This window comes from Oncorhynchus gorbuscha, linkage group LG02, assembly GCF_021184085.1.
Source record: "Oncorhynchus gorbuscha isolate QuinsamMale2020 ecotype Even-year linkage group LG02, OgorEven_v1.0, whole genome shotgun sequence".
Lineage (NCBI taxonomy): Eukaryota > Metazoa > Chordata > Actinopteri > Salmoniformes > Salmonidae > Oncorhynchus > Oncorhynchus gorbuscha.
The window spans coordinates 109155025-109181630 of record NC_060174.1 but is presented as its reverse complement, the minus strand read 5'-3'; the positions used below and the strand labels follow the sequence as shown (position 1 = coordinate 109181630).

Sequence of the window (26606 nt, the reverse complement as noted above, 5' to 3'; positions counted from 1 at the left end):
AGGCTTACGAGTTCCAACCCAATCAGAGAAGGCTTACGAGTTCCAACCCAATCAGAGAAGGCTTACGAGTTCCAACCCAATCAGAGAAGGCTTACGAGTTCCAACCCAATCAGAGAAGGCTTACGAGTTCCAACCCAATCAGAGAAGGCTTACGAGTTCCAACCCAATCAGAGAAGGCTTACGAGTTCCAACCCAATCAGAGAAGGCTTACGAGTTCCAACCCAATCAGAGAAGGCTTACGAGTTCCAACCCAATCATTTACATTTACATTTAAGCCATTTAGCAGACGCTCTTATCCAGAGCGACTTACAAATTGGTGCGTTCACCTTATGACATCCAGTGGAGCAGCCACTTTACAATAGTGCATCTAAATCTTTTAAGGGGGGGGTGAGAAGGATTACTTTATCCTATCCTAGGTATTCCTTAAAGAGGTGGGGTTTCAGGTGTTTCCGGAAGGTGGTGATTGACTCCGCTGTCCTGGCGTCGTGAGGGAGTTTGTTCCACCATTGGGGGGCCAGAGCAGCGAACAGTTTTGACTGGGCTGAGCGGGAACTGTACTTCCTCAGTGGTAGGGAGGCGAGCAGGCCAGAGGTGGATGAACGCAGTGCCCTTGTTTGGGTGTAGGGCCTGATCAGAGCCTGGAGGTACTGAGGTGCCGTTCCCCTCACAGCTCCGTAGGCAAGCACCATGGTCTTGTAGCGGATGCGAGCTTCAACTGGAAGCCAGTGGAGAGAGCGGAGGAGCGGGGTGACGTGAGAGAACTTGGGAAGGTTGAACACCAGACGGGCTGCGGCGTTCTGGATGAGTTGTAGGGGTTTAATGGCACAGGCAGGGAGCCCAGCCAACAGCGAGTTGCAGTAATCCAGACGGGAGATGACAAGTGCCTGGATTAGGACCTGCGCCGCTTCCTGTGTGAGACAGGGTCGTACTCTGCGGATGTTGTAGAGCATGAACCTACAGGAACGGGCCACCGCCTTGATGTTAGTTGAGAACGACAGGGTGTTGTCCAGGATCACGCCAAGGTTCTTAGCGCTCTGGGAGGAGGACACAATGGAGTTGTCAACCGTGATGGCGAGATCATGGAACGGGCAGTCCTTCCCCGGGAGGAAGAGCAGCTCCGTCTTGCCGAGATTCAGCTTGAGGTGGTGATCCGTCATCCACACTGATATGTCTGCCAGACATGCAGAGATGCGATTCGCCACCTGGTCATCAGAAGGGGAAAGGAGAAGATTAATTGTGTGTCGTCTGCATAGCAATGATAGGAGAGACCATGTGAGGTTATGACAGAGCCAAGTGACTTGGTGTATAGCGAGAATAGGAGAGGGCCTAGAACAGAGCCCTGGGGGACACCAGTGGTGAGAGCGCGTGGTGAGGAGACAGATTCTCGCCACGCCACCTGGTAGGAGCGACCTGTCAGGTAGGACGCAATCCAAGCGTGGGCCGTGCCGGAGATGCCCAACTCGGAGAGGGTGGAGAGGAGGATCTGATGGTTCACAGTATCGAAGGCAGCCGATAGGTCTAGAAGGATGAGAGCAGAGGAGAGAGAGTTAGCTTTAGCAGTGCGGAGCGCCTCCGTGATACAGAGAAGAGCAGTCTCAGTTGAATGACTAGTCTTGAAACCTGACTGATTTGGATCAAGAAGGTCATTCTGAGAGAGATAGCGGGAGAGCTGGCCAAGGACGGCACGTTCAAGAGTTTTGGAGAGAAAAGAAGGGATACTGGTCTGTAGTTGTTGACATCGGAGGGATCGAGTGTAGGTTTTTTCAGAAGGGGTGCAACTCTCGCTCTCTTGAAGACGGAAGGGACGTAGCCAGCGGTCAGGGATGAGTTGATGAGCGAGGTGAGGTAAGGGAGAAGGTCTCCGGAAATGGTCTGGAGAAGAGAGGAGGGGATAGGGTCAAGCGGGCAGGTTGTTGGGTGGCCGGCCGTCACAAGACGCGAGATTTCATCTGGAGAGAGAGGGGAGAAAGAGGTCAGAGCACAGGGTAGGGCAGTGTGAGCAGAACCAGCGGTGTCGTTTGACTTAGCAAACGAGGATCGGATGTCGTCGACCTTCTTTTCAAAATGGTTGACGAAGTCATCTGCAGAGAGGGAGGAGGGGGGGAGGATTCAGGAAGGCTTACGAGTTCCAACCCAATCAGGGAAGGCTTACGAGTTCCAACCCAATCAGGGAAGGCTTACGAGTTCCAACCCAATCAGAGAAGGCTTACGAGTTCCAACCCAATCAGAGAATGCTTACGAGTTCCAACCCAATCAGAGAATGCTTACGAGTTCCAACCCAATCAGAGAATGCTTACGAGTTCCAACCCAATCAGAGAAGGCTTACGAGTTCCAACCCAATCAGAGAAGGCTTACGAGTTCCAACCCAATCAGAGAAGGCTTACGAGTTCCAACCCAATCAGAGAAGGCTTACGAGTTCCAACCCAATCAGAGAAGGCTGAGCTTCATTCGAGAGTCTCCTACCAGATGTAAAAATAAATGTACCCCTTTTTTCTCCCCAATTCCATGGTATCCAGTTGGTAGTTACAGTCTTGTCTCATCGCTGCAACTCCCACACGGACTCGGGAGAGGCGAAGGTCGAGAGCCATGCGTCCTCCGAAACACAACTGCTTCTTGACACAACGCCCATCCAACCCGGAAGCACCAATGTGTCGGAGGAAACACCGTACACCTGGCGACCTGGTCAGCGTGCACTGTGCCCGGCCTGCCACAGGAGTCGCTAGTGCGCAATGAGACAAGAATATCCTTGCCGGCCAAACCCTCCCCTAACCCGGATGACGCAGGGCCAATTGTGCTTCACCCCATGGACCTCCCGGTCGCGACAGAGCCTGGGCTCGAACCCATAATCTCTGGTGGCACATCTAGCTAGCACCGCACCACCCGGGAGGGACTCCTATCAGAGAGGCCAGAACAGCTTCAATATTATGTGTCTGGATGATGACACTATGCACGTAGTACTCTGTAGATTCTCCAGTGGCAGCAGGACGGCCGACTTCGAAGGAACACAGAGTGCTTCTAGTGTGAAGGAAATCTTGAGCTTTTGCTCACACAATATATAGAATACCTCATGGTAAACTGCAGACCCTTTAATCTACCAAGAGAGTTCTCATCAGTAATTATCACGGCTTGTCTACATTCCTCCACAAGCCAACGCCACTCTGGCAACTCGATCAACTGTATGGATAAAACAAACAAGAAACCGTTGACCCAGAGGCAGCGTTTCTGGTGGGCGGGGACTTTAATGTGGGTAGGCTTAAAACCGTCCTACCTCACTTCTACCAATACGTCTCCTGCACCACTAGGGGCTCTAGACCACTTCTATTCCACCCACAGAAACGCACACAAGGCCCTCCCTCGTCCTTCTTCTGGCAATTCTGACCATGACTCCCATTGTCCTGCTTCCAAAACAAAAGCTCAAACAGGAAGTGATGTGTTCAATATGGAAGTGGTCAGACGAAACAGTCGCGAGGCTACAAGACTGTTTTGCTAGTAGAGAACTGGGATATGTTCCGCGATTCAATCCGATAGCATTGAGGAGTTTACCACATCACGTCACGGGCTTCACCAATAAGTGCATCGACGATGTCGTCCCCACAGTGACCACAAGAGTGTATCCAGACGGGAAACCGGGGCTCGTTCTCAAATCGTGCGCAGACCAGCTGGAGGGTGTCAGTCTGTAATCCCAACATGTTTCAAACTGATCACCATCGTCCCTGTTCCCAAGAGCTCCTTAGGTAACCTGCCTAAATGCACTCACAGATGTAATTATGAAGTGCTTTGAAAGGCTGGTCGTGACATTCACATCAACAGCATCAATAGAGACACCATAGACCCACTCCGATTCGCATACCGCCCCAACAGATCCCCAAAAGATCCAATCTCATTTGCACATCACAGTGCCATCTCCCACCTGGACAAGAGGAGAAATAACTACATAAGAAGGCAGTTCATAGTAACTGAAACTAGATCCCCTACATATGGGACTGAAACTAGATCCCCTACATATGGGACTGAAACTAGATCCCTACATATGGGACTGAAACTAGATCCCCTACATATGGGACTGAAACTAGATCCCCTACATATGGGACTGAAACTAGATACCCTACATATGGGACTGAAACTAGATACCCTACATATGGGACTGAAACTAGATACCCCTACATATGGGACTGAAACTAGATACCCTACATATGGGACTGAAACTAGATACCCTACATATGGGACTGAAACTAGATACCCCTACATATGGGACTGAAACTAGATCCCTACATATGGGACTGAAACTAGATACCCTACATATGGGACTGAAACTAGATCCCCTACATATGGGACTGAAACTAGATCCCCTACATATGGGACTGAAACTAGATACCCTACATATGGGACTGAAACTAGATACCCTTAATTATGGGACTGAAACTAGATACCCTTAATTATGGGACTGAAACTCGATACCCCTACATATGGGACTGAAACAAGATCCCCTACATATGGGACTGAAACTAGATCCCCTACATATGGGACTGAAACTAGATCCCCTACATATGGGACTGAAACTAGATCCCCTACATATGGGACTGAAACTCGATACCCCTACATATGGGACTGAAACTAGATACCCTACATATGGGACTGAAACTAGATCCCCTACATATGGGACTGAAACCCGATACCCCTACATATGGGACTGAAACTCGATACCCCTACATATGGGACTGAAACGAGATCCCCTACATATGGGACTGAAACTAGATCCCCTACATATGGGACTGAAACGAGATCCCCTACATATGGGACTGAAACGAGATCCCCTACATATGGGACTGAAACGAGATCCCCTACATATGGGACTGAAACGAGATCCCCTACATATGGGACTGAAACTAGATAAACTAGATCCCCTACATATGGGACTGAAACGAGATCCCCTACATATGGGACTGAAACGAGATCCCCTACATATGGGACTGAAACGAGATCCCCTACATATGGGACTGAAACTAGATAAACTAGATCCCCTACATATGGGACTGAAACTAGATCCCCTACATATGGGACTGAAACTAGATAAACTAGATCCCCTACATATGGGACTGGTGGGACCCTGACCACCTCTCTCTCCTCTCTCAGGATCGGGGACCCCGAAGCCGTCCACCCCCACCAACACCCCGTGTTCCACCCCTCACCCCCCCGACTCCCTCCTTTCCCTCCCTCCCTCCGTCACCCCCACCCTTCCGGACCCCCAGGCCCTCCTGACCCCCCAGCAGCAGCTGTCCCTCCCCGTAATGACCATCCCTCTACCCACCATGAGAACCTCAATCACAACAGGAACCAGCTCCTCTCAGGTCATGGCTAACCCTGCTGGACTCAACTTCCTCAACGTGGTGGGATCTGTCTGGTAAGGATCTACATACTCTTAATAGATAATAATAATAGATATGAATAGAGTGTTATCCAGACAGAGAAATAGGCATATATTTTTTATTTTATTTAGAGCAATAAAGAAATTGAATAATTTAACTGAGCAAACCAGAAACCTTTCAATAAATTACATTTAAAACAATACTTTTAACCCATTTATAACACATAGGAAAGTTGTGCTGGACTATGGTAGATGAAGAATCAATATCTATTGTTAGACAATAGAGTATTTATCGGGGCAATATAGAGTATTTATCGGGGCAAGTATTTATCGGGGCAATATGTTAGTGTGTTGTGTCTGTTTGTAACAGTGTGTTATATATGTGTGTGAAAAATATGTTCGTATTATAAATTGTATTTTAATGTTTAAGGACTCTTGGAAGATTAGTTCAAATTAGGACTAAAATATATTAAAATAAAAACCTAGTTGTTTTAAAACCTTTTAGTTTGATTGTATTACAAAGCCAGAACCGAAACCTGATGCTAATTATCATGAAACCCTTGACTAGGTCAATCCGGCTAGTTCAGGGATGCAATAAAATGGTGTAATGTCTGAGGATCCCTGAGGGTTTGGAAAAACCACTCTGCTCCGTGCTTCTACACCTGCATTGCTTGCTGTTTGGGGGGTTTTAGGCTGAGTTTCTGTACAAACACTTTGAGATATCAGCTGATGTAAGAAGGGCTTTATAAATACATTTTATTTGATTCTACCTACTCTATTTGTCTGGTTCTACAGGAACCTCGTAACACTTACGGACGATTAGTAAAGGTTAAAGCAAGTTTATTCATCCATTGGGCCGATATAGCTGATTAAGACAAATACATCTATTTCCACCAGGGGTAATATATACAGTGCCTTGCGAAAGTATTCGGCCCCCTTGAACTTTGCGACCTTTTGCCACATTTCAGGCTTCAAACATAAAGATATAAAACTGTATTTTTTTGTGAAGAATCAACAACAAGTGGGACACAATCATGAAGTGGAACGACATTTATTGGATATTTCAAACTTTTTTAACAAATCAAAAACTGAAAAATGGGCGTGCAAAATTATTCAGCCCCTTTACTTTCAGTGCAGCAAACTCTCTTCAGAAGTTCAGTGAGGATCTCTGAATGATCCAATGATCATCTTTCCTTCGCTCAATACATTCCTCCACCATACACCTTTCTCCTACAGATACCCATTAACCTCTGGTGGTAAGGGTTCTGTAGGCGCTAGGATCTGTCTAGTACAGCTTCTGACTGGAGACACCAGACTAAATAAGTCTTGTCTGGGTTATACCTCAGTCTGTCTTTCTCAATAGCATGGCTATGCTAACCGAGTCTCTCTCTCTCTCTCTCTCTCTCTCTCTCTCTCTCTCTCTCTCTCTCTCTGTCTCTCTGTCTCTCTGTCTCTGTCTCTCTGTCTCTCTGTCTCTCTGTCTCTCTGTCTGTCTGTCTCTGTCTGTCTGTGCAGCAGTCCCCAGACTCTGATGACTTCCAGTCAGATGTTGGGTCCTGGTCTAAACCTGAGTGGTCTGGGAGGACTGATGCCTACCACACAGTCAGGTAACACGGCCTACCACACAGTCAGGTAACACAGACTGTCTACCACACAGTCAGGTAACACAGACTGCCTACCACACAGTCAGGTAACACAGACTGCCTACCACACAGTCAGGTAACACAGACTGCCTACCACACAGTCAGGTAACACAGACTGCCTACCACACAGTCAGGTAACACAGACTGCCTACCACACAGACTGCCTACCACACAGACTGCCTACCACACAGACTGCCTACCACACAGTCAGGTAACACGGCCTACCACACAGACTGCCTACCACACAGTCAGGTAACACAGACTGCCTACCACACAGTCAGGTAACACAGACCATGTGAATCCTAGAGAGGAACCAGGCTATGTGAGGTGGCCAGTCCTCTTCTGGCTGTACCGGGTGGAGATTATAACAGAACATGGCCAAGATGTTCAAATGTTCATAGATGACCAGCATGGTCAAATAATAATAATCACAGGCAGAACAGTTGAAACTGGAGCAGCAGCACGGCCAGGTGGACTGGGGACAGCAAGGAGTCATCATGTCAGGTAGTCCTGAGGCATGGTCCTACGGCTCAGGTCCTCCGAGAGAGAGAAAGAAAGAGAGAAAGAGCGAATTAGAGAGAGCATACTTAAATTCACACAGGACACCGGATAGGACAGGAGAAGTACTCCAGAAATAACAAACTGACCCTAGCCCCCGACACAAACTACTGCAGCATAAATACTGGAGGCTGAGACAGGAGGGGTCAGGAGACACTGTGGTCCCGTCTGATGACACCCCCGGACAGGACCAAACAGGCAGGATATAACCCCACCCACTTTGCCAAAGCACAGCCCCCACACCACTAGAGGGATATCTTCAACCACCAATTTACCATCCTGAGACAAGGCTGAGTATAGCCCACAAAGATCTCCGCCAACGCACAACCCAAGGGGGGCCGCCAACCCAGACAGGAAGATCACAACAGTGACTCAACCCACTCAAGTGATGCACCCCTCCTAGGGACGGCATGAAAGAGCACCTGAAAGCCAGTGACTCAGCCCCTGTAGTAGGGTTAGAGGCAGAGAATCCCAGTGGAAAGAGGTGAACTGGCCAGGCAGAGACAGCAAGGGCGGTTCGTTGCTCCAGAGCCTTTCCGTTCACCTTCCCACTCCTGGGCCAGACTACACTCAATCATATGACCCACTGAAGAGATGAGTCTTCAGTAAAGATTTAAAGGTTGAGACCGAGTTGCGTCTCTGACATGGGTAGGCAGACCGTTCCATAAAAATGGAGCTCTATAGGAGAAAGCCCTGCCTCCAGCTGTTTGCTTAGAAGTACTAGGGACAGTAAGGAGGCCTGCGTCTTGTGACCGTAGCGTACGTGTAGGTATGTACGGCAGGACCAAATCAGAGAGATAGGTAGGAGCAAGCCCATGTAATGCTTTGTAGGTTAGCAGTAAAACCTTGAAATCAGCCCTAGCCTTAACAGGAAGCCAGTGTAGGGAGGCTAGCACTGGAGTAATATGATAAAAAATGTTGGTTCTAGTCAGGATTCTAGCAGCCGTATTTAGCACTAACTGAAGTTTATTTAAGGCTTTATCCGGGTAGCCGGAGAGTAGAGCATTGCAGTAGTCTAACCTAGAAGTGACAAAAGCATGGATTAATTTTTCTGCATCATTGTTGGACAGAAAGTTTCTGATTTTTGCAATGTTATGTAGATAGAAAAAAGCTGTCCTTGAAACAGTCTTGATATATTCTTCAAAATAGAGATCAGGGTCCAGAGTAACGCCGAGGTCCTTCACAGTTTTATTTTAGACGAGTGTACAACCATTAAGATTAATTGTCAGATTCAACAGAAGATCTCTTTGTTTCTTGGGACCTAGAACAAGCATCTCTGTTTTGTCCGAGTTTAAAAGTAGAATGTTTGCAGCCATCCACTTCCTTATGTCTGAAACACATGCTTCCAGTGAGTGCAATTTTGGGGCTTCACCATGTTTCATTGAAATGTACAGCTGTGTGTCATCGGCATAGCAGTGAAAGTTAACATTATGTTTCCCGAATGACATCCCCAAGAGGTAAAATATATAGTGAAAACAATAGTGGTCCTAAAACGGAGCCTTGAGGAACACCAACATTTACAGTTGATTTGTCAGAGGACAAACCATTTACAGAGACAAACTGATATCTTTCCGACAGATAAGATCTAAACCAGGCCAGAACTTGTATGTGTAAACCAATTTGGGTTTCCAATCTCTCCAAGAGAATGTGGTGATCAATGGTATCAAAAGCAGAGTTATTAATATTCAGACCCTTCGCTATGAGACTCGAAATTGAGCTCAGGTGCATGCTGTTTCCATTGATCATCCTTGAGATGTTTCTACAACTTGATTGGAGTCCACCTGTGGTAAATTCATTTGATTGGGCATGGTTTGGAAAGGCACACGCCTGTCTATATAAAAGGTCCCACAGTTGACAGTGCATGTCAGAGCAAAAACCAGGCCATGAGGTTGAAGGAATTGTTCGTAGAGCTCCGAGACAGGATTGTGTCGAGGCACAGATCTGGGGAAGGGTACCAAAAACATTTGTGCAGTATTGAAGGTCCCCACAGTGGCTGCCATCATTCTTAAATGGAGTTTGTAGTTTGGATCCACCAAGACTCTTCCTAGAGCTGGCCGCCCGGCCAAACTGAGCAATCGGGAGAGAAGGGTCTTAACCTGAAGGTCACTCTGACAGTCTCTGAATGTCCTTGAGTGGCCAGAGCCCAGACTTGAGCCCAATCGAACTTCTCTGGAGAGACCTGACAGCTGTGCAGCGATGCTCCTCATCCAACCTGACAGAGCTTGAGAGGATCTGCAGAGAAGAATGGGAGAAACTCCCCAAATACAGGTGTGCCAAGCTTGTAGCATCATACCCAGGAAGACTCGAGGCTGTAATCGCTGCCAAAGGTGCTTCAACAAAGTACTGAGTAAAGGGTTTCGAATACTTATGTCATTATGGGGGTATTGTGATGTCATTATGGGGTATTGTGATGTCATTATGGGGTATTGTGATGTCATTATGGGGTATTGTGATGTCATTATGGGGTATTGTGTGTAGATTGATGAGGGAAAAAACAATTGAATCCATTTTAGAATAAGGCTGTAACAAAATGTGGAAAAAGTCAAAGGGTCTGAATACTTTCCGAATGCACTGTATAACTGTCAAAGTTGGTGATGACTTTTCTGCTTCTGCATAGACGGGTTGGCTGACGACGACACAAATCGGCCGTAAAGAAGCTGCCATGTGGGGGAATCGTAGATGGCTGGTTTCAGCTCGTTGTATCTTGTTATAATGTCTTGTTTTGACTGATGTCATGTCTAATATGGCAACAACAACAACAAAAATGTCTAATCAACAACTGTAATGAGGATTTTGAGAGACGAAGTGCTCATTGTGTATTTATGTTTTCAATAAACATTTGGAGACTAATCACAGTTTACATGTTGTCAACAAGCTCAGCCAACCCCGTCAGTTTCGTTGCTAGACAACCAACCCGTCAGTTTCGTTGCTAGACAACCAACCCGGCAGTTTCGTTGCTAGACAACCAACCCGGCAGTTTCGTTGCTAGACAACCAACCCGGCAGTTTCGTTGCTAGACAACCAACCCGGCAGTTTCGTTGCTAGACAACCAACCCGGCAGTTTCGTTGCTAGACAACCAACCCGGCAGTTTCGTTGCTAGACAACCAACCCGGCAGTTTCGTTGCTAGACAACCAACCCGGCAGTTTCGTTGCTAGACAACCAACCTGGCAGTTTCGTTGCTAGACAACCAACCCGGCAGTTTCGTTGCTAGACAACCAACCCGGCAGTTTCGTTGCTAGACAACCAACCCGGCAGTTTCGTTGCTAGACAACCAACCCGGCAGTTTCGTTGCTAGACAACCAACCCGGCAGTTTCGTTGCTAGACAACCAACCCGGCAGTTTCGTTGCTAGACAACCAACCCGGCAGTTTCGTTGCTAGACAACCAACCCGGCAGTTTCGTTGCTAGACAACCAACCCGGCAGTTTCGTTGCTAGACAACCAACCCGGCAGTTTCGTTGCTAGACAACCAACCCGGCAGTTTCGTTGCTAGACAACCAACCCGGCAGTTTCGTTGCTAGACAACCAACCCGGCAGTTTCGTTGCTAGACAACCAACCCGGCAGTTTCGTTGCTAGACAACCAACCCGGCAGTTTTGTTGCTAGACAACCAACCCGGCAGTTTTGTTGCTAGACAACCAACCCGGCAGTTTTGTTGCTAGACAAACAACCCGGCAGTTTTGTTGCTAGACAAACAACCCGGCAGTTTCGTTGCTAGACAACCAACCCGGCAGTTTCGTTGCTAGACAACCAACCCGGCAGTTACGTTGCTAGACAACCAACCCGGCAGTTTCGTTGCTAGACAACCAACCCGGCAGTTTCGTTGCTAGACAACCAACCCGGCAGTTTCGTTGCTAGACAACCAACCCGGCAGTTTCGTTGCTAGACAACCAACCCGGCAGTTTCGTTGCTAGACAACCAACCCGGCAGTTTCGTTGCTAGACAACCAACCCATTATGAAGTCATGTTCCGTTGCCTTGAAATGTTAAAGCTGCAATATGTCACTTTTTGGGCGACCTGATCTAATTCACATAGAAATATGAGTTATAGATCTGTCCTTCTCATTGAACGCAGGTCAATGTCCGTTGTGGGTTATTTCTATGCTTCCCGTGTTTTAAGTTGAGTTTTTGCGTCTTTTACTTTCAGCTTTTCAAACTATTTTTCACAGCAGTTTAAATAGTACAATGATTCTCTACAATTTTAGCATTTTAGCAAATCTTTAAATGACAGGATGGCAGGAAATGACAGTAACCTGTTTTGGCCAGCTGGTTGCTGCTTTGGCATGTTAAATGACAGTAACCTGTTTTGGCCAGCTGGTTGCTGCCTTGGCATGTTAAATGACAGTAACCTGTTTTGGCCAGCTGGTTGCTGCCTTGGCATGTTAAATGACAGTAACCTGCTTTGGCCAGCTGGTTGCTGCTTTGGCATGTTAAATGACAGTAACCTGCTTTGGCCAGCTGGTTGCTGCCTTGGCATGTTAAATGACAGTAACCTGTTTTGGCCAGCTGGTTGCTGCCTTGGCATGTTAAATGACAGTAACCTGTTTTGGCCAGCTGGTTGCTGCCTTGGCATGTTGAATGACAGTAACCTGTTTTGGCCAGCTGGTTGCTGCCTTTGCATGTTAAATGACAGTAACCTGTTTTGGCCAGCTGGTTGCTGCCTTGGCATGTTAAATGACAGTAACCTGTTTTGGACAGCTGGTTGCTGCTTTGGCATGTTAAATGACAGTAACCTGCTTTGGCCAGCTGGTTGCTGCCTTGGCATGTTAAATGACAGTAACCTGTTTTGGCCAGCTGGTTGCTGCCTTGGCATGTTAAATGACAGTAACCTGTTTTGGCCAGCTGGTTGCTGCCTTGGCATGTTGAATGACAGTAACCTGTTTTGGCCAGCTGGTTGCTGCCTTTGCATGTTAAATGACAGTAACCTGTTTTGGCCAGCTGGTTGCTGCCTTCGCATGTTAAATGACAGTAACCTGTTTTGGCCAGCTGGTTGCTGCTTTGGCATGTTAAATGACAGTAACCTGCTTTGGCCAGCTGGTTGCTGCCTTGGCATGTTGAATGACAGTAACGTGTTTTGGCCAGCTGGTTGCTGCCTTGCTCTGTTACTACAATGACAGTAACCTGTTTTGGCCAGCTGGTTGCTGCCTTGGCATGTTAAATGACAGTAACCTGTTTTGGCCAGCTGGTTGCAGCTGGTTGCTGCCTTGGCATGTTAAATGACAGTAACCTGTTTTGGCCAGCTGGTTGCTGCCTTGGCATGTTAAATGACAGTAACCTGTTTTGGCCAGCTGGTTGCTGCCTTGGCATGTTAAATGACAGTAACCTGTTTTGGCCAGCTGGTTGCTGCCATGGCATGTTAAATGACAGTAACTTATTTCCCCCTCCCTCCCCCTTCCTCTCTCTCTCCCTCTCTCCCCCTCCCTCTCTCTCTCCCTCCCTCAGTTGCAATTCTTACACCACCAAGTGCAGCAGCAGCAAATGGCTATGGGGGGACGGGCCCTCAGGGGGCGTCGCCACGGCTACATACCGCCAGCCAATCCAAGATGTAAGACCAAGAGGAGCACACCGCAGCCCCTCCCCAAATCATGATGGCCCCCCAGCCAACCAAGAGGAGCACACCGCAGCCCCTCCCCAAATCATGATGGCCCCCCAACCAAGAGGAGCCCCTCCCCAGCCAAGAGGAGCACGCCGCAGCCCCTCCCCAGCCAAGAGGAACACACCACAGCCCCTCCCCAAATCATGATGACCCCCCTCCAACCAAGAGGAGCACGCCGCAGCCCCTCCCCAGCCAAGAGGAACACACCACAGCCCCTCCCCAAATCATGATGCCCCCCCCAACCAAGAGGAGCCCCTCCCCAGCCAAGCACGTCCTGACAACCTATTATTTAAATGATTTAGAAGATGGTTCTTCCTACCAGCCTGCTGTCCTGTTACTTCCTCATATGACATCACGGTGTCGTCGATTCAAACAGAGCTCCTGGATGGACACAAGGACTGGATGGACACAGGGACTGGATGGACACAGGGACTGGATGGACACAGGGACTGGATGGACACAGGGACTGCTCCTGGATGGACACAGGGACTGGATGGACACAGGGACTGGATGGACACAGGGACTGCTCCTGGATGGACACAGGGACTGGATGGACACAGGGACTGGATGGACACAGGGACTGCTCCTGGATGGACACAGGGACTGCTCCTGGTTCTGTGTGTATCTGAAATGCCATCCTATCCCCTTACTTTTGACAAGGGCACTATGTAGGGAATTACGGTGGTATTTTCAGACACAGATGATCTAATAAGATGATGCTATCACAAGAGGACTCATTTTCCCAGCATGCAATGCTGAGTGCAATTTTTTTTAATAATAAGGCATTTCCTTGTGGGGGTGGAAGGGGGCGGGATTAAGAAGAGTATATTCATATTAGAAATCATGTGACATTTCTGGGACAGAAATTAAATGTTTTTTTGTCAGCAGTTTTATTGTGTAATAAAGAAAAAACTATGTATATATTGACAGGAAAATAAAACTTTTAAAGAAAAAGAAAAAGTGTGTTTATTCCGGTGTCTTGACGCTCTGTAGGAATTTGTCGATGAGTTTGCAGATCTCTCGATGTCTCGTCGTGGCCCGGCTGATACAGTCCTGAAGCTTCTCACCCGATAATGATGTACCGCCTGGAGAAGACGAGAGTTTAGCATAGACACAACAGTTGACCTATAAACTTGAGTTATTTTAAGAGGGGCCATAAAGAAGTATATTTAGGGGTAGGATTTACGGGTTGTTTTGGGACTGGAGAAGAGGCTAGCTAGTGGATTCCTAGGGACTGAGTTGGAAAGAAATATGGATTTGGTAAGGAAGAGGTTAACCAGAAGTGGGTTGATTGGGGCCTAGGGGAGGGGTTGGTTTCAGACTGGTTTAAGGTTGATTAGGGGCTAGGGAAGGGGTTGGTTTCAGACTGGTTTAAGGTTGATTGGGGGCTAGGGAAGGGGTTGGTTTCAGACTGGTTTAATGGTTGGTTGGGGCCTAGGGAAGGGGTTGGTTTCAGACTGGTTTAATGGTTGGTTGGGGCCTAGGGAAGGGGTTGGTTTCAGACTGGTTTAATGGTTGGTTGGGGCCTAGGGAAGGGGTTGGTTTCAGACTGGTTTAATGGTTGGTTGGGGCCTAGGGAAGTGGTTGGTTTCAGACTGGTTTAAGGGTTGATTGGGGCCTAGGGAAGGGGTTGGTTTCAGACTGGTTTAAGGGTTGATAGGGGCCTAGGGAAGGGGTTGGTTTCAGACTGGTTTAAGGGTTGGTTGGGGCCTAGGGAAGTGGTTGGTCTAGGGAAGGGGTTGGTTTCAGACTGGTTTAAGGGTTGATTGGGGCCTAGGGAAGGGTTTGGTTTCAGACTGGTTTAAGTGTTGGTTGGGGCCTAGGGAAGTGGTTGGGTTCAGACTGGTTTAAGGGTTGGTTGGGGCCTAGGGAAGGGGTTGTTTCAGACTGGTTTAAGGGTTGATAGGGGCCGAGGGAAGGGGTTGGTTTCAGACTGGTTTAAGGGTTGGTTGGGGCCTAGGGAAGGGGTTGGTTTCAGACTGGTTTTGATAGGGGCCTTGGTTGGTCTATTAGGGGGACCATCAACTTTCAGGGGACAATTTATTTTATTGAGCGGATGGTTTTTACAAATAATTTGATAAAATACCTCAGTGCAAAACATTAGCGTGTCTTTATGTAGTGATGATTGTGTCCTGTCCTCAGTGCAGCATGTCTTTATGTAGTGACGATTGTGTCCTCAGTGCAGCGTGTCTTTATGTAGTGATGATTGTGTCCTGTCCTCAGTGCAGCATGTCTTTATGTAGTGATGATTGTGTCCTCAGTGCAGCGTGTCTTTATGTAGTGATGATTGTGTCCTCAGTGCAGCATGTCTTTATGTAGTGATGATTGTGTCCTGTCCTCAGTGCAGCGTGTCTTTATGTAGTGATGATTGTGTCCTCAGTGCAGCGTGTCTTTATGTAGTGATGATTGTGTTCTGTCCTCAGTGCAGCATGTCTTTATGTAGTGATGATTGTGTTCTGTCCTCAGTGCAGCATGTCTTTATGTAGTGATGATTGTGTTCTGTCCTCAGTGCAGCATGTCTTTATGTAGTGATGATTGTGTCCTGTCCTCAGTGCAGCATGTCTTTATGTAGTGATGATTGTGTCCTCAGTGCAGCGTGTCTTTATGTAGTGATGATTGTGTCCTGTCCTCAGTGCAGCGTGTCTTTATGTAGTGATGATTGTGTCCTCAGTGCAGCATGTCTTTATGTAGTGATGATTGTGTCCTCAGTGCAGCGTGTCTTTATGTAGTGATGATTGTGTCCTCAGTGCAGCATGTCTTTATGTAGTGATGATTGTTTCCTCAGTGCAGCATGTCTTTATGTAGTGATGATTGTGTCCTGTCCTCAGTGCAGCATGTCTTTATGTAGTGATGATTGTGTCCTCAGTGCAGCGTGTCTTTATGTAGTGATGATTGTGTTGTGTCCTCAGTGCAGCATGTCTTTATGTAGTGATGATTGTGTCCTCAGTGCAGCATGTCTTTATGTAGTGATGATTGTGTCCTGTCCTCAGTGCAGTGTGTCTTTATATAGTGATGATTGTGTTGTGTCCTCAGTGCAGCATGTCTTTATGTAGTGATGATTGTGTCCTCAGTGCAGCATGTCTTTATGTAGTGATGATTGTGTCCTCAGTGCAGCGTGTCTTTATGTAGTGATGATTGTGTCCTCAGTGCAGCATGTCTTTATGTAGTGATGATTGTGTCCTCAGTGCAGCGTGTCTTTATGTAGTGATGATTGTGTTCTCAGTGCAGCATGTCTTTATGTAGTGATGATTGTGTCCTGTCCTCAGTGCAGCATGTCTTTATGTAGTGATGATTGTGTCCTCAGTGCAGCGTGTCTTTATGTAGTGATGATTGTGTCCTCAGTGCAGCATGTCTTTATGTAGTGATGATTGTGTCCTCAGTGCAGCGTGTCTTTATGTAGTGATGATTGTGTCCTCAGTGCAGCATGTCTTTATGTAGTGATGATTGTGTCCTGTCCTCAGTGCAGCGTGTCTTTATGTAGTGATGATTGTGTCCTCAGTGCAGCGTGTCTTTATGTAGTGATGATTGTGTTCTGTCCTCAGTGCAGCATGTCTTTATGTAGTGATGATTGTGTTCTGTCCTCAGTGCAGCATGTCTTTATGTAGTGATGATTGTGTCCTCAGTGCAGCATGTCTTTATGTAGTGATGATTGTGTCCTGTCCTCAGTGCAGCATGTCTTTATGTAGTGATGATTGTGTCCTGTCCTCAGTGCAGCGTGTCTTTATGTAGTGATGATTGTGTCCTCAGTGCAGCGTGTCTTTATGTAGTGATGATTGTGTTCTGTCCTCAGTGCAGCATGTCTTTATGTAGTGATGATTGTGTTCTGTCCTCAGTGCAGCGTGTCTTTATGTAGTGATGATTGTGTCCTCAGTGCAGCGTGTCTTTATGTAGTGATGATTGTGTTCTGTCCTCAGTGCAGCATGTCTTTATGTAGTGATGATTGTGTCCTGTCCTCAGTGCAGCGTGTCTTTATGTAGTGATGATTGTGTCCTCAGTGCAGCGCGTCTTTATGTAGTGATGATTGTGTCCTCAGTGCAGCGTGTCTTTATGTAGTGATGATTGTGTTGTGTCCTCAGTGCAGCATGTCTTTATGTAGTGATGATTGTGTCCTCAGTGCAGCATGTCTTTATGTAGTGATGATTGTGTCCTCAGTGCAGCGTGTCTTTATGTAGTGATGATTGTGTCCTCAGTGCAGCATGTCTTTATGTAGTGATGATTGTGTCCTGTCCTCAGTGCAGCGTGTCTTTATATAGTGATGATTGTGTTGTGTCCTCAGTGCAGCGTGTCTTTATGTAGTGATGATTGTGTTCTGTCCTCAGTGCAGCGTGTCTTTATGTAGTGATGATTGTGTCCTCAGTGCAGCGTGTCTTTATGTAGTGATGATTGTGTCCTCAGTGCAGCATGTCTTTATGTAGTGATGATTGTGTCCTCAGTGCAGCGTGTCTTTATGTAGTGATGATTGTGTCCTCAGTGCAGCATGTCTTTATGTAGTGATGATTGTGTCCTGTCCTCAGTGCAGCATGTCTTTCTGTAGTGATGATTGTGTCCTCAGTGCAGCATGTCTTTATGTAGTGATGATTGTGTCCTCAGTGCAGCATGTCTTTATGTAGTGATGATTGTGTCCTCAGTGCAGCGTGTCTTTATGTAGTGATGATTGTGTCCTCAGTGCAGCATGTCTTTATGTAGTGATGATTGTGTCCTGTCCTCAGTGCAGCGTGTCTTTATGTAGTGATGATTGTGTCCTCAGTGCAGCGTGTCTTTATGTAGTGATGATTGTGTTCTGTCCTCAGTGCAGCATGTCTTTATGTAGTGATGATTGTGTTCTGTCCTCAGTGCAGCATGTCTTTATGTAGTGATGATTGTGTCCTCAGTGCAGCATGTCTTTATGTAGTGATGATTGTGTCCTGTCCTCAGTGCAGCATGTCTTTATGTAGTGATGATTGTGTCCTGTCCTCAGTGCAGCGTGTCTTTATGTAGTGATGATTGTGTCCTCAGTGCAGCGTGTCTTTATGTAGTGATGATTGTGTCCTCAGTGCAGCGTGTCTTTATGTAGTGATGATTGTGTCCTGTCCTCAGTGCAGCATGTCTTTATGTAGTGATGATTGTGTCCTCAGTGCAGCGTAGCGTGTCTTTATGTAGTGATGATTGTGTCCTCAGTGTCTTTATGTAGTGATGATTGTGTCCTGTCCTCAGTGCAGCATGTCTTTATGTAGTGATGATTGTGTCCTCAGTGCAGCATGTCTTTATGTAGTGATGATTGTGTCCTCAGTGCAGCATGTCTTTATGTAGTGATGATTGTGTCCTCAGTGCAGCATGTCTTTATGTAGTGATGATTGTGTCCTCAGTGCAGCATGTCTTTATGTAGTGATGATTGTGTCCTCAGTGCAGCATGTCTTTATGTAGTGATGATTGTGTCCTCAGTGCAGCATGTCTTTATGTAGTGATGATTGTGTTCTGTCCTCAGTGCAGCATGTCTTTATGTAGTGATGATTGTGTCCTCAGTGCAGCATGTCTTTATGTAGTGATGATTGTGTCCTGTCCTCAGTGCAGCATGTCTTTATGTAGTGATGATTGTGTCCTCAGTGCAGCATGTCTTTATGTAGTGATGATTGTGTCCTCAGTGCAGCATGTCTTTATGTAGTGATGATTGTGTCCTCAGTGCAGCGTGTCTTTATGTAGTGATGATTGTGTCCTCAGTGCAGCATGTCTTTATGTAGTGATGATTGTGTTCTTTCCTCAGTGCAGCGTGTCTTTATGTAGTGATGATTGTGTCCTCAGTGCAGCATGTCTTTATGTAGTGATGATTGTGTTCTGTCCTCAGTGCAGCGTGTCTTTATGTAGTGATGATTGTGTGGTAACAACCAATGTGATTTATATATGCAGTACTCACCATCAAACTACTGTGGTACTCCAAGGGCTCGGCAGTTCCGATGGACATTATTAAAGTAGTTGGTTAGCTAGAATGAACTGATTTTAATTCATGCCCACTATCAAAGTAGCTAGATTACAAGTAGCCGGGTTAGTTGTTAGAGAGTGAATCTGCATCGGATACTAGAAAGCGTAAACATTATGACACCATTAGTGTTAACCTGCGTGTCAAACAAACCACTCTTCACTGGGATAGTGGTCAGAGTAGTTTATCATATCGGAAACATCGGACAACTTCTGACAGTTAATATATGCCATTGTTAATACTGTAACGACCCTGGGTTTATAAGCGGGAAATCGACCCTGCAGTTGATAGCGCGCCGGTCCGCCGTGCTGCTGTGTTGGAATGGAGGAACACAGTGGATTTTGCTGGTAGCCCATCTGACTGCCGGTGGACATGAAGCGTCATGAGAAGGAGACTTCCTGATGGCAGCTGGAGAGACGGCGCCGTTCCCCACATGACCACAGCTCCTTGGAACTGTCCGTGGTTGTGCCTGCTTACAACGAAGGGTTACGACGTCAGTGAGGGGGTTGGCACACAGATAGACAGTCTGGCAGACAGACAGATAGACAGTCTGGCAGACAGACAGATAGACAGGCTGGCAGACAGACAGCTAGACAGTCTGGCAGACAGACAGCTGGACAGTCTGGCAGACAGACAGCTGGACAGTCTGGCAGACAGACAGATAGACAGTGAGAGAGTGGCAGACAGACAGCTAGACAGTCTGGCAGACAGACAGCTAGACAGTCTGGCAGACAGACAGCTGGACAGTCTGGCAGACAGACAGATAGACAGTGAGAGAGTGGCAGACAGACAGCTGGACAGTCTGGCAGACAGACAGCTGGACAGTCTGGCAGACAGACAGCTAGACAGTCTGGCAGACAGACAGCTGGACAGTCTAGCAGACAGACAGCTAGACAGTCTGGCAGACAGACAGCTGGACAGTCTGGCAGACAGACAGCTAGACAGTCTGGCAGACAGACAGCTGGACAGTCTGGCAGACAGACAGCTGGACAGTCTGGCAGACAGACAGCTAGACAGTCTGGCAGACAGACAGCTAGACAGTCTGGCAGACAGACAGCTGGACAGTCTGGCAGACAGACAGCTGGACAGTCTGGCAGACAGACAGCTAGACAGTCTGGCAGACAGACAGCTAGACAGTCTGGCAGACAGACAGCTGGATAGTCTGGCAGACAGACAGCTGGACAGTCTGGCAGACAGACATCTAGACAGGCTGGCAGACAGACAGCTAGACAGGCTGGCAGGCTGAGAGAGAGAGAGAGAGAGAGAGACTGAGAGAGAGACTGAGAGAGACTGAGAGAGAGACTGAGAGAGAGACTGAGAGAGAGACTGAGAGAGAGACAGAGAGAGAGACAGCGAGAGAGAGAGAGACAGAGGGAGACACAGAGCGGGAGACACAGAGCGGGAGACAGAGAGAGAGAGAGAGAGACAGAGGGAGAGACTGAGAGAGAGACACAGAGAGAGACACAGAGAGAGACTGAGAGACACAACGAGAGAGACACAGCGAGAGAGACACAGCGAGAGAGACACAGAGAGAGAGACACACAGAGAGAGAGACACAGAGAGAGAGAGACACAGAGAGAGAGAGACACTGAGAGACACAGAGAGAGAGACACAACGAGAGAGACACAGAGAGAGAGAGAGAGAGAGAGAGAGAGAGAGAGAGAGAGAGAGAGAGAGAGAGAGACTGAGATTGAGACCCAGTGGTAGTTTAGTGGTTAGAGTGTAGGGGGAGGCAGGTAGTCTAGTGGTTAGAGTGTAGGGGGGAGGCAGGTAGTCTAGTGGTTAGAGTGTAGGGGGGCAGGTAGTGTAGTGGTTAGAGTGTAGGGGGGCAGGTAGTGTAGTGGTTAGAGTGTAGGGGGGGGCAGGTAGACTAGTGGTTAGAGTGTAGGGGGGCAGGTAGACTAGTGGTTAGAGTGTAGGGGGGCAGGTAGACTAGTGGTTAGAGTGTAGGGGGGCGGCAGGTAGTCTAGTGGTTAGAGTGTAGGGGGCAGGTAGTCTAGTGGTTAGAGTGTAGGGGGGAGGCAGGTAGTCTAGTGGTTAGACTGTAGGGGGGGCAGGTAGCCCAGTGGTTAGAGTGTAGGGGGAGGCAGGTAGTCTAGTGGTTAGAGTGTAGGGAGGGGGCAGGTAGCCCAGTGGTTAGAGTGTAGGGGGAGGCAGGTAGCCCAGTGGTTAGAGTGTAGGGGGAGGCAGGTAGCCCAGTGGTCAGAGTATAGGGGGGTAGCCTAGTGGTTAGAGTGTAGGGGGAGGCAGGTAGCCCAGTGGTTAGAGTGTAGGGGGGGGGTAGCCTAGTGGTTAGAGTGTAGGGGGGTAGCCTAGTGGTTAGAGTGTAGGGGGAGGCAGGTAGCCCAGTGGTTAGAGTGTAGGGGGGGGGTAGCCTAGTGGTTAGAGTGTAGGGGGAGGCAGGTAGCCTAGTGGTTAGAGTGTAGGGGGGGGGTAGCCTAGTGGTCAGAGTGTAGGGGGAGGCAGGTAGCCTAGTGGTTAGAGTGTAGGGGGGGGCAGGTAGCCTAGTGGTTAGAGTGTAGGGGGAGGCAGGTAGCCTAGTGGTTAGAGTGTAGGGGGGGTAGCCTAGTGGTTAGAGTGTAGGGGGAGGCAGGTAGCCTAGTGGTTAGAGTGTAGGGGGGGGGTTAGCAGGTAGCCTAGTGGTTAGAGTGTAGGGGGGGCAGGTAGCCTAGTGGTTAGAGTGTAGGGACGGCAGGTAGTCTAGTGGTTAGAGTGTATGGGGGGGCAGGTAGCCTAGTGGTTAGAGTGTAGGGACGGCAGGTAGTCTAGTGGTTAGAGTGTAGGGGGGGGTAGCCTAGTGGTAGCCTAGTGGTTAGAGTGTAGGGGTTAGAGGCAGGTAGCCTAGTGGTTAGAGTGTAGGGGGGCAGGTAGCCTAGTGGTTAGAGTGTAGGGGGGGAGGCAGGCAGGTAGCCTAGTGGTTAGAGTGTAGGGGGGGGTAGGGGGCAGGTAGCCTAGTGGTTAGAGTGTAGGGGGGGCAGGCAGGTAGCCTAGTGGTTAGAGTGTAGGGGGGGCAGGTAGCCTAGTGGTTAGAGTGTAGGGGGGCAGGTAGCCTAGTGGTTAGAGTGTAGGGGGCAGGTAGTCTAGTGGTTAGAGTGTAGGGAGGCAGGTAGCCTAGTGGTCAGAGTGTAGGGGGGCAGGTAGCCTAGTGGTTACAGTGTAGGGGGAGGCAGGTAGCCTAGTGGTTAGAGTGTAGGGGGGCAGGTAGCCTAGTGGTTAGAGTGTAGGGGGGCAGGTAGCCTAGTGGTTAGAGTGTAGGGGGGCAGGTAGTCTAGTGGTTAGAGTGTAGGGGGCGGCAGGTAGTCTAGTGGTTAGAGTGTAGGGGGAGGCAGGTAGCCTAGTGGTTAGAGTGCAGGGGGGGCAGGTAGCCTAGTGGTTAGAGTGTAGGGGGCGGCAGGTAGTCTAGTGGTTAGAGTGTAGGGGGGGGCAGGTAGTCTAGTGGTTAGAGTGTAGGGGGGCAGGTAGTCTAGTGGTTAGAGTGTAGGGGGGGGCAGGTAGTCTAGTGGTTAGAGTGTAGGGGGCAGGTAGTCTAGTGGTTAGAGTGTAGGGGGGCAGGTAGTCTAGTGGTTAGAGTGTAGGGGGAGGCAGGTAGTCTAGTGGTTAGAGTGTAGGGGGGGTAGTCAGGTAGCCCAGTGGTTAGAGTGTAGGGGGTAGCCTAGTGGTTAGAGTGTAGGGGGAGGCAGGTAGCCTAGTGGTTAGAGTGTAGGGGGGTAGCCTAGTGGTCAGAGTGTAGGGGGCAGGTAGTCTAGTGGTTAGAGTGTAGGGGGGCAGGTAGCCTAGTGGTTAGAGTGTAGGGGGGCAGGTAGCCTAGTGGTTAGAGTGTAGGGGGAGGCAGGTAGCCTAGTGGTTAGAGTGTAGGGGGCAGGTAGTCTAGTGGTTAGAGTGTAGGGGGCAGGTAGTCTAGTGGTTAGAGTGTAGGGGGCAGGTAGCCTAGTGGTTAGAGTGTAGGGGGGCAGGTAGCCTAGTGGTTAGAGTGTAGGGGGAGGCAGGTAGCCTAGTGGTTAGAGTGTAGGGGGGGTAGCCTAGTGGTTAGAGTGTAGGGGGAGGCAGGTAGCCTAGTGGTTAGAGTGTAGGGGCGGGGGGGCAGGTAGCCTAGTGGTTAGTTTGTAGGGGGCAGGTAGCCTAGTGGTTAGAGTGTAGGGGGCAGGTAGTCTAGTGGTTAGAGTGTAGGGGAGGCAGGTAGCCTAGTGGTCAGAGTGTAGGGGGGCAGGTAGCCTAGTGGTTAGAGTGTAGGGGCGGGGGGGCAGGTAGCCTAGTGGTTAGTTTGTAGGGGGGCAGGTAGCCTAGTGGTTAGAGTGTAGGGGGGCAGGTAGTCTAGTGTTTAGAGTGTAGAGGCGGCAGGTAGTCTAGTGGTTAGAGTGTAGGGGGGGCAGGTAGTCTAGTGGTTAGAGTGTAAGGGGGCGGCAGCGGCAGGTAGTCTAGTGGTTAGAGTGTAGGGGGGGGGCAGGTAGCCTAGTGGTTAGAGTGTAGGGGGGGCAGGTAGCCTAGTGGTTAGAGTGTAGGGGGGCAGGTAGCCTAGTGGTTAGAGTGTAGGGGGAGGCAGGTAGCCTAGTGGTTAGAGTGTAGGGGGGCAGGTAGCCTAGTGGTTAGAGTGTAGGGGGGGGCAGGTAGCCTAGTGGTTAGAGTGTAGGGGGGCAGGTAGCCTAGTGGTTAGAGTGTAGGGGGGCAGGTAGCCTAGTGGTTAGAGTGTAGGGGGAGGCAGGTAGCCTAGTGGTTAGAGTGTAGGGGGAGGCAGGTAGTCTAGTGGTTAGAGTGTAGGGGGCGGCTAGTCTAGGGTTAGAGTGTAGGGGGAGGCAGGTAGCCTAGTGGTTAGAGTGTAGGGGGGGCAGGTAGTCAGGGTTAGTCTAGTGGTTAGAGTGTAGGGGGCAGGTAGTCTAGTGGTTAGAGTGTAGGGGGACAGGTAGCAGGTAGTCTAGTGGTTAGAGTGTAGGGGGAGGCAGGTAGCCTAGTGGTTAGAGTGTAGGGGGGGCAGGTAGCCTAGTGGTTAGAGTGTAGGGACGGCAGGTAGTCTAGTGGTTAGAGTGTAGGGGCGGCAGGTAGTCTAGTGGTTAGAGTGTAGGGGGGCAGGTAGTCTAGTGGTTAGAGTGTAGGGGGAGGCAGGTAGCCTAGTGGTTAGAGTGTAGGGGGGTAGTCAGGTAGTCTAGTGGTTAGAGTGTAGGGGTGGTTAGAGTGTAGGGCGGCAGGTAGTCTAGTGGTTAGAGTGTAGGGGGGGGTAGTCTAGTGGTTAGAGTCTAGTGGTTAGAGTGTAGGGGCGGCAGGTAGTCTAGTGGTTAGAGTGTAGGGGGGGGGCAGGTAGCCTAGTGGTTAGAGTGTAGGGGCGGCAGGTAGTCTAGTGGTTAGAGCGTTGGACTCGTAGTCAAAAGGTTTCAAGCTCAAATCCCCGAGCTGACAAGGTACAAATCTGTCATTCTGCCCCTGAAACTAGGAACAGTGAACCCGCTGTTCCCAGGCCGTCACTGAAAATAAGAATGTGTTCTGATATCTACAAGGCCTCCAGAAAGCTTTCCCTTTGACTGCCTAGTTAAATAAAGGTTGAAAAATGAACACCATCGACTCTGTAAAGTTGAAACCACCTGAAGCATGTATTGTCTTATGTGGGGGTTTTAATCATCTACCTACCAAGGTCATCATTAACTCCCAACCGATCAGAACAGACCTCTACACCTACTACATGGAGACTCCATGATGGATCAGAACAGACCTCTAGACCTACTACATGGAGACTCCAAGATGGATCAGAACAGACCTCTACACCTACTACATGGAGACTCCATGATGGATCAGAACAGACCTCTAGACCTACTACATGGAGACTCCAAGATGGATCAGAACAGACCTCTACACCTACTACATGGAGACTCCATGATGGATCAGAACAGAACAGACCTCTACACCTACTACATGGAGACTCTATGATGGATCAGAACAGACCTCAACACCTACTACATGGAGACTCCATGATGGATCAGAACAGACCTCAACACCTACTACATGGAGACTCCATGATGGATCAGAACAGACCTCTAGACCTACTACATGGAGACTCCATGATGGATCAGAACAGACCTCTACACCTACTACATGGAGACTCCATGATGGATCAGAACAGACCTCTACACCTACTACATGGAGACTCCATGATGGATCAGAACAGACCTCAACACCTACTACATGGAGACTCCATGATGGATCAGAAAAGAACAGACCTCAACACCTACTACAGCACAAAGTAGACTTGCCAAAAGTATAGTTTGTTAACAAGTCATTTGTGGAGTGATTGAAAAACTAGTTCTAATGACTCCAACCTATGTGTATGTAAACTTCCGATTTCAACTGTATATGGTATACCCCTGGTTATTGAAGGATAGTATTGGACACTGATTGGACACCAGTCTGTCTGACATCCTGTCTGGGCAACATGATTGGACACCAGTCTGTCTGACATCCTGTCTGGGCAACGTGATTGGACACCAGTCTGTCTGACATCCTGTCTGGGCAACGTGATTGGACACCAGTCTGTCTGACATCCTGTCTGGGCAATGTGATTGGACACCAGTCTGTCTGACATCCTGTCTGGGCAACGTGATTGGACAAGTCTCATTATCAAGACTCTCTTTAAGAAAAACACAGCAACAAATATTCAATAAATTAAATTAAAAATTAAAAACACAGACAACAAAAAAAACGAGATGGTCAGAGTCTCGCACAACTCAGGGAGGTGACCAAGAACCCGATGGTCACTCTGACAGAGTTCCTCTGTGGAGATGGGAGAACCTTCCAGAAGGACAACCATCTCAGCAGCACTCCACCAATCAGGCCTTTTATGGTAGAGTGGTCAGACGGAAGCCACTCCTCAGTGAAAGGCACATGACAGCCCACTTGGGAGTTTGCCAAAAGGCACCTAAAGGACTCTCTGACCAATGAAAGACAAGATTGTTGAAGCAGCAGTACCAGTTCAAGTTGCTGTTGCTGATATATGGAAACTTTTTCTGAATGGAAACTACATGGTGCTATAAAAAAAACTGTATCATTCGCTCCAGCCTGCCAAATACCTGCCCTTGTTAACAGAACTACAGGGAAAACAGTGACTGAACAGGAAGGGCGAAGGACACTGTCAACCGTTGTCTCCATCGCCTCTTCTTCTGTGGGGTTTATTGGCATCCGACCTACTGTACTGGAGTGTCCCCACCTGTCCAACCAACGTTATGATACCTACTGTACTGGAGTGTCCCCACCTGTCCAACCAACGTTATGATACCTACTGTACTGGAGTGTCCCCACCTGTCCAACCAACATTATGATACCTGCTGTACTGGAGTGTCCCCACCTGTCCAACCAACGTTTTGATACCTGCTGTACTGGAGTGTTCCCACCTGTCCAACCAACGTTTTGATACCTACTGTACTGGAGTGTCCCCACCTGTCCAACCAACGTTTTGATACCTACTGTACTGGAGTGTCCCCACCTGTCCAACCAACGTTTTGATACCTACTGTA

The 26606-nt window shown here is 48.6% G+C and overlaps 1 protein-coding gene across 3 annotated transcripts in view; it reads left to right on the top strand.

Moving 5' to 3' along the window:
* Positions 1-14024, top strand: part of LOC124015478 (transcription factor SPT20 homolog) — a 26960-nt gene extending 12936 nt beyond the window's left edge. For 2 of the 3 annotated variants that reach the window (XM_046330683.1, XM_046330692.1), the window contains exons 18-20: positions 5134-5401; positions 6881-6972; positions 13007-14024. In XM_046330683.1, the coding sequence (XP_046186639.1) occupies positions 5134-5401; positions 6881-6972; positions 13007-13113 (467 nt within the window). In that variant the 3' untranslated portion in view covers positions 13114-14024. The remainder of the gene's footprint in view (positions 1-5133; positions 5402-6880; positions 6973-13006) is intronic. The other variant, XM_046330702.1, reaches the window with a different exon arrangement.
* Positions 14025-26606: the final 12582 nt, after the last annotated feature.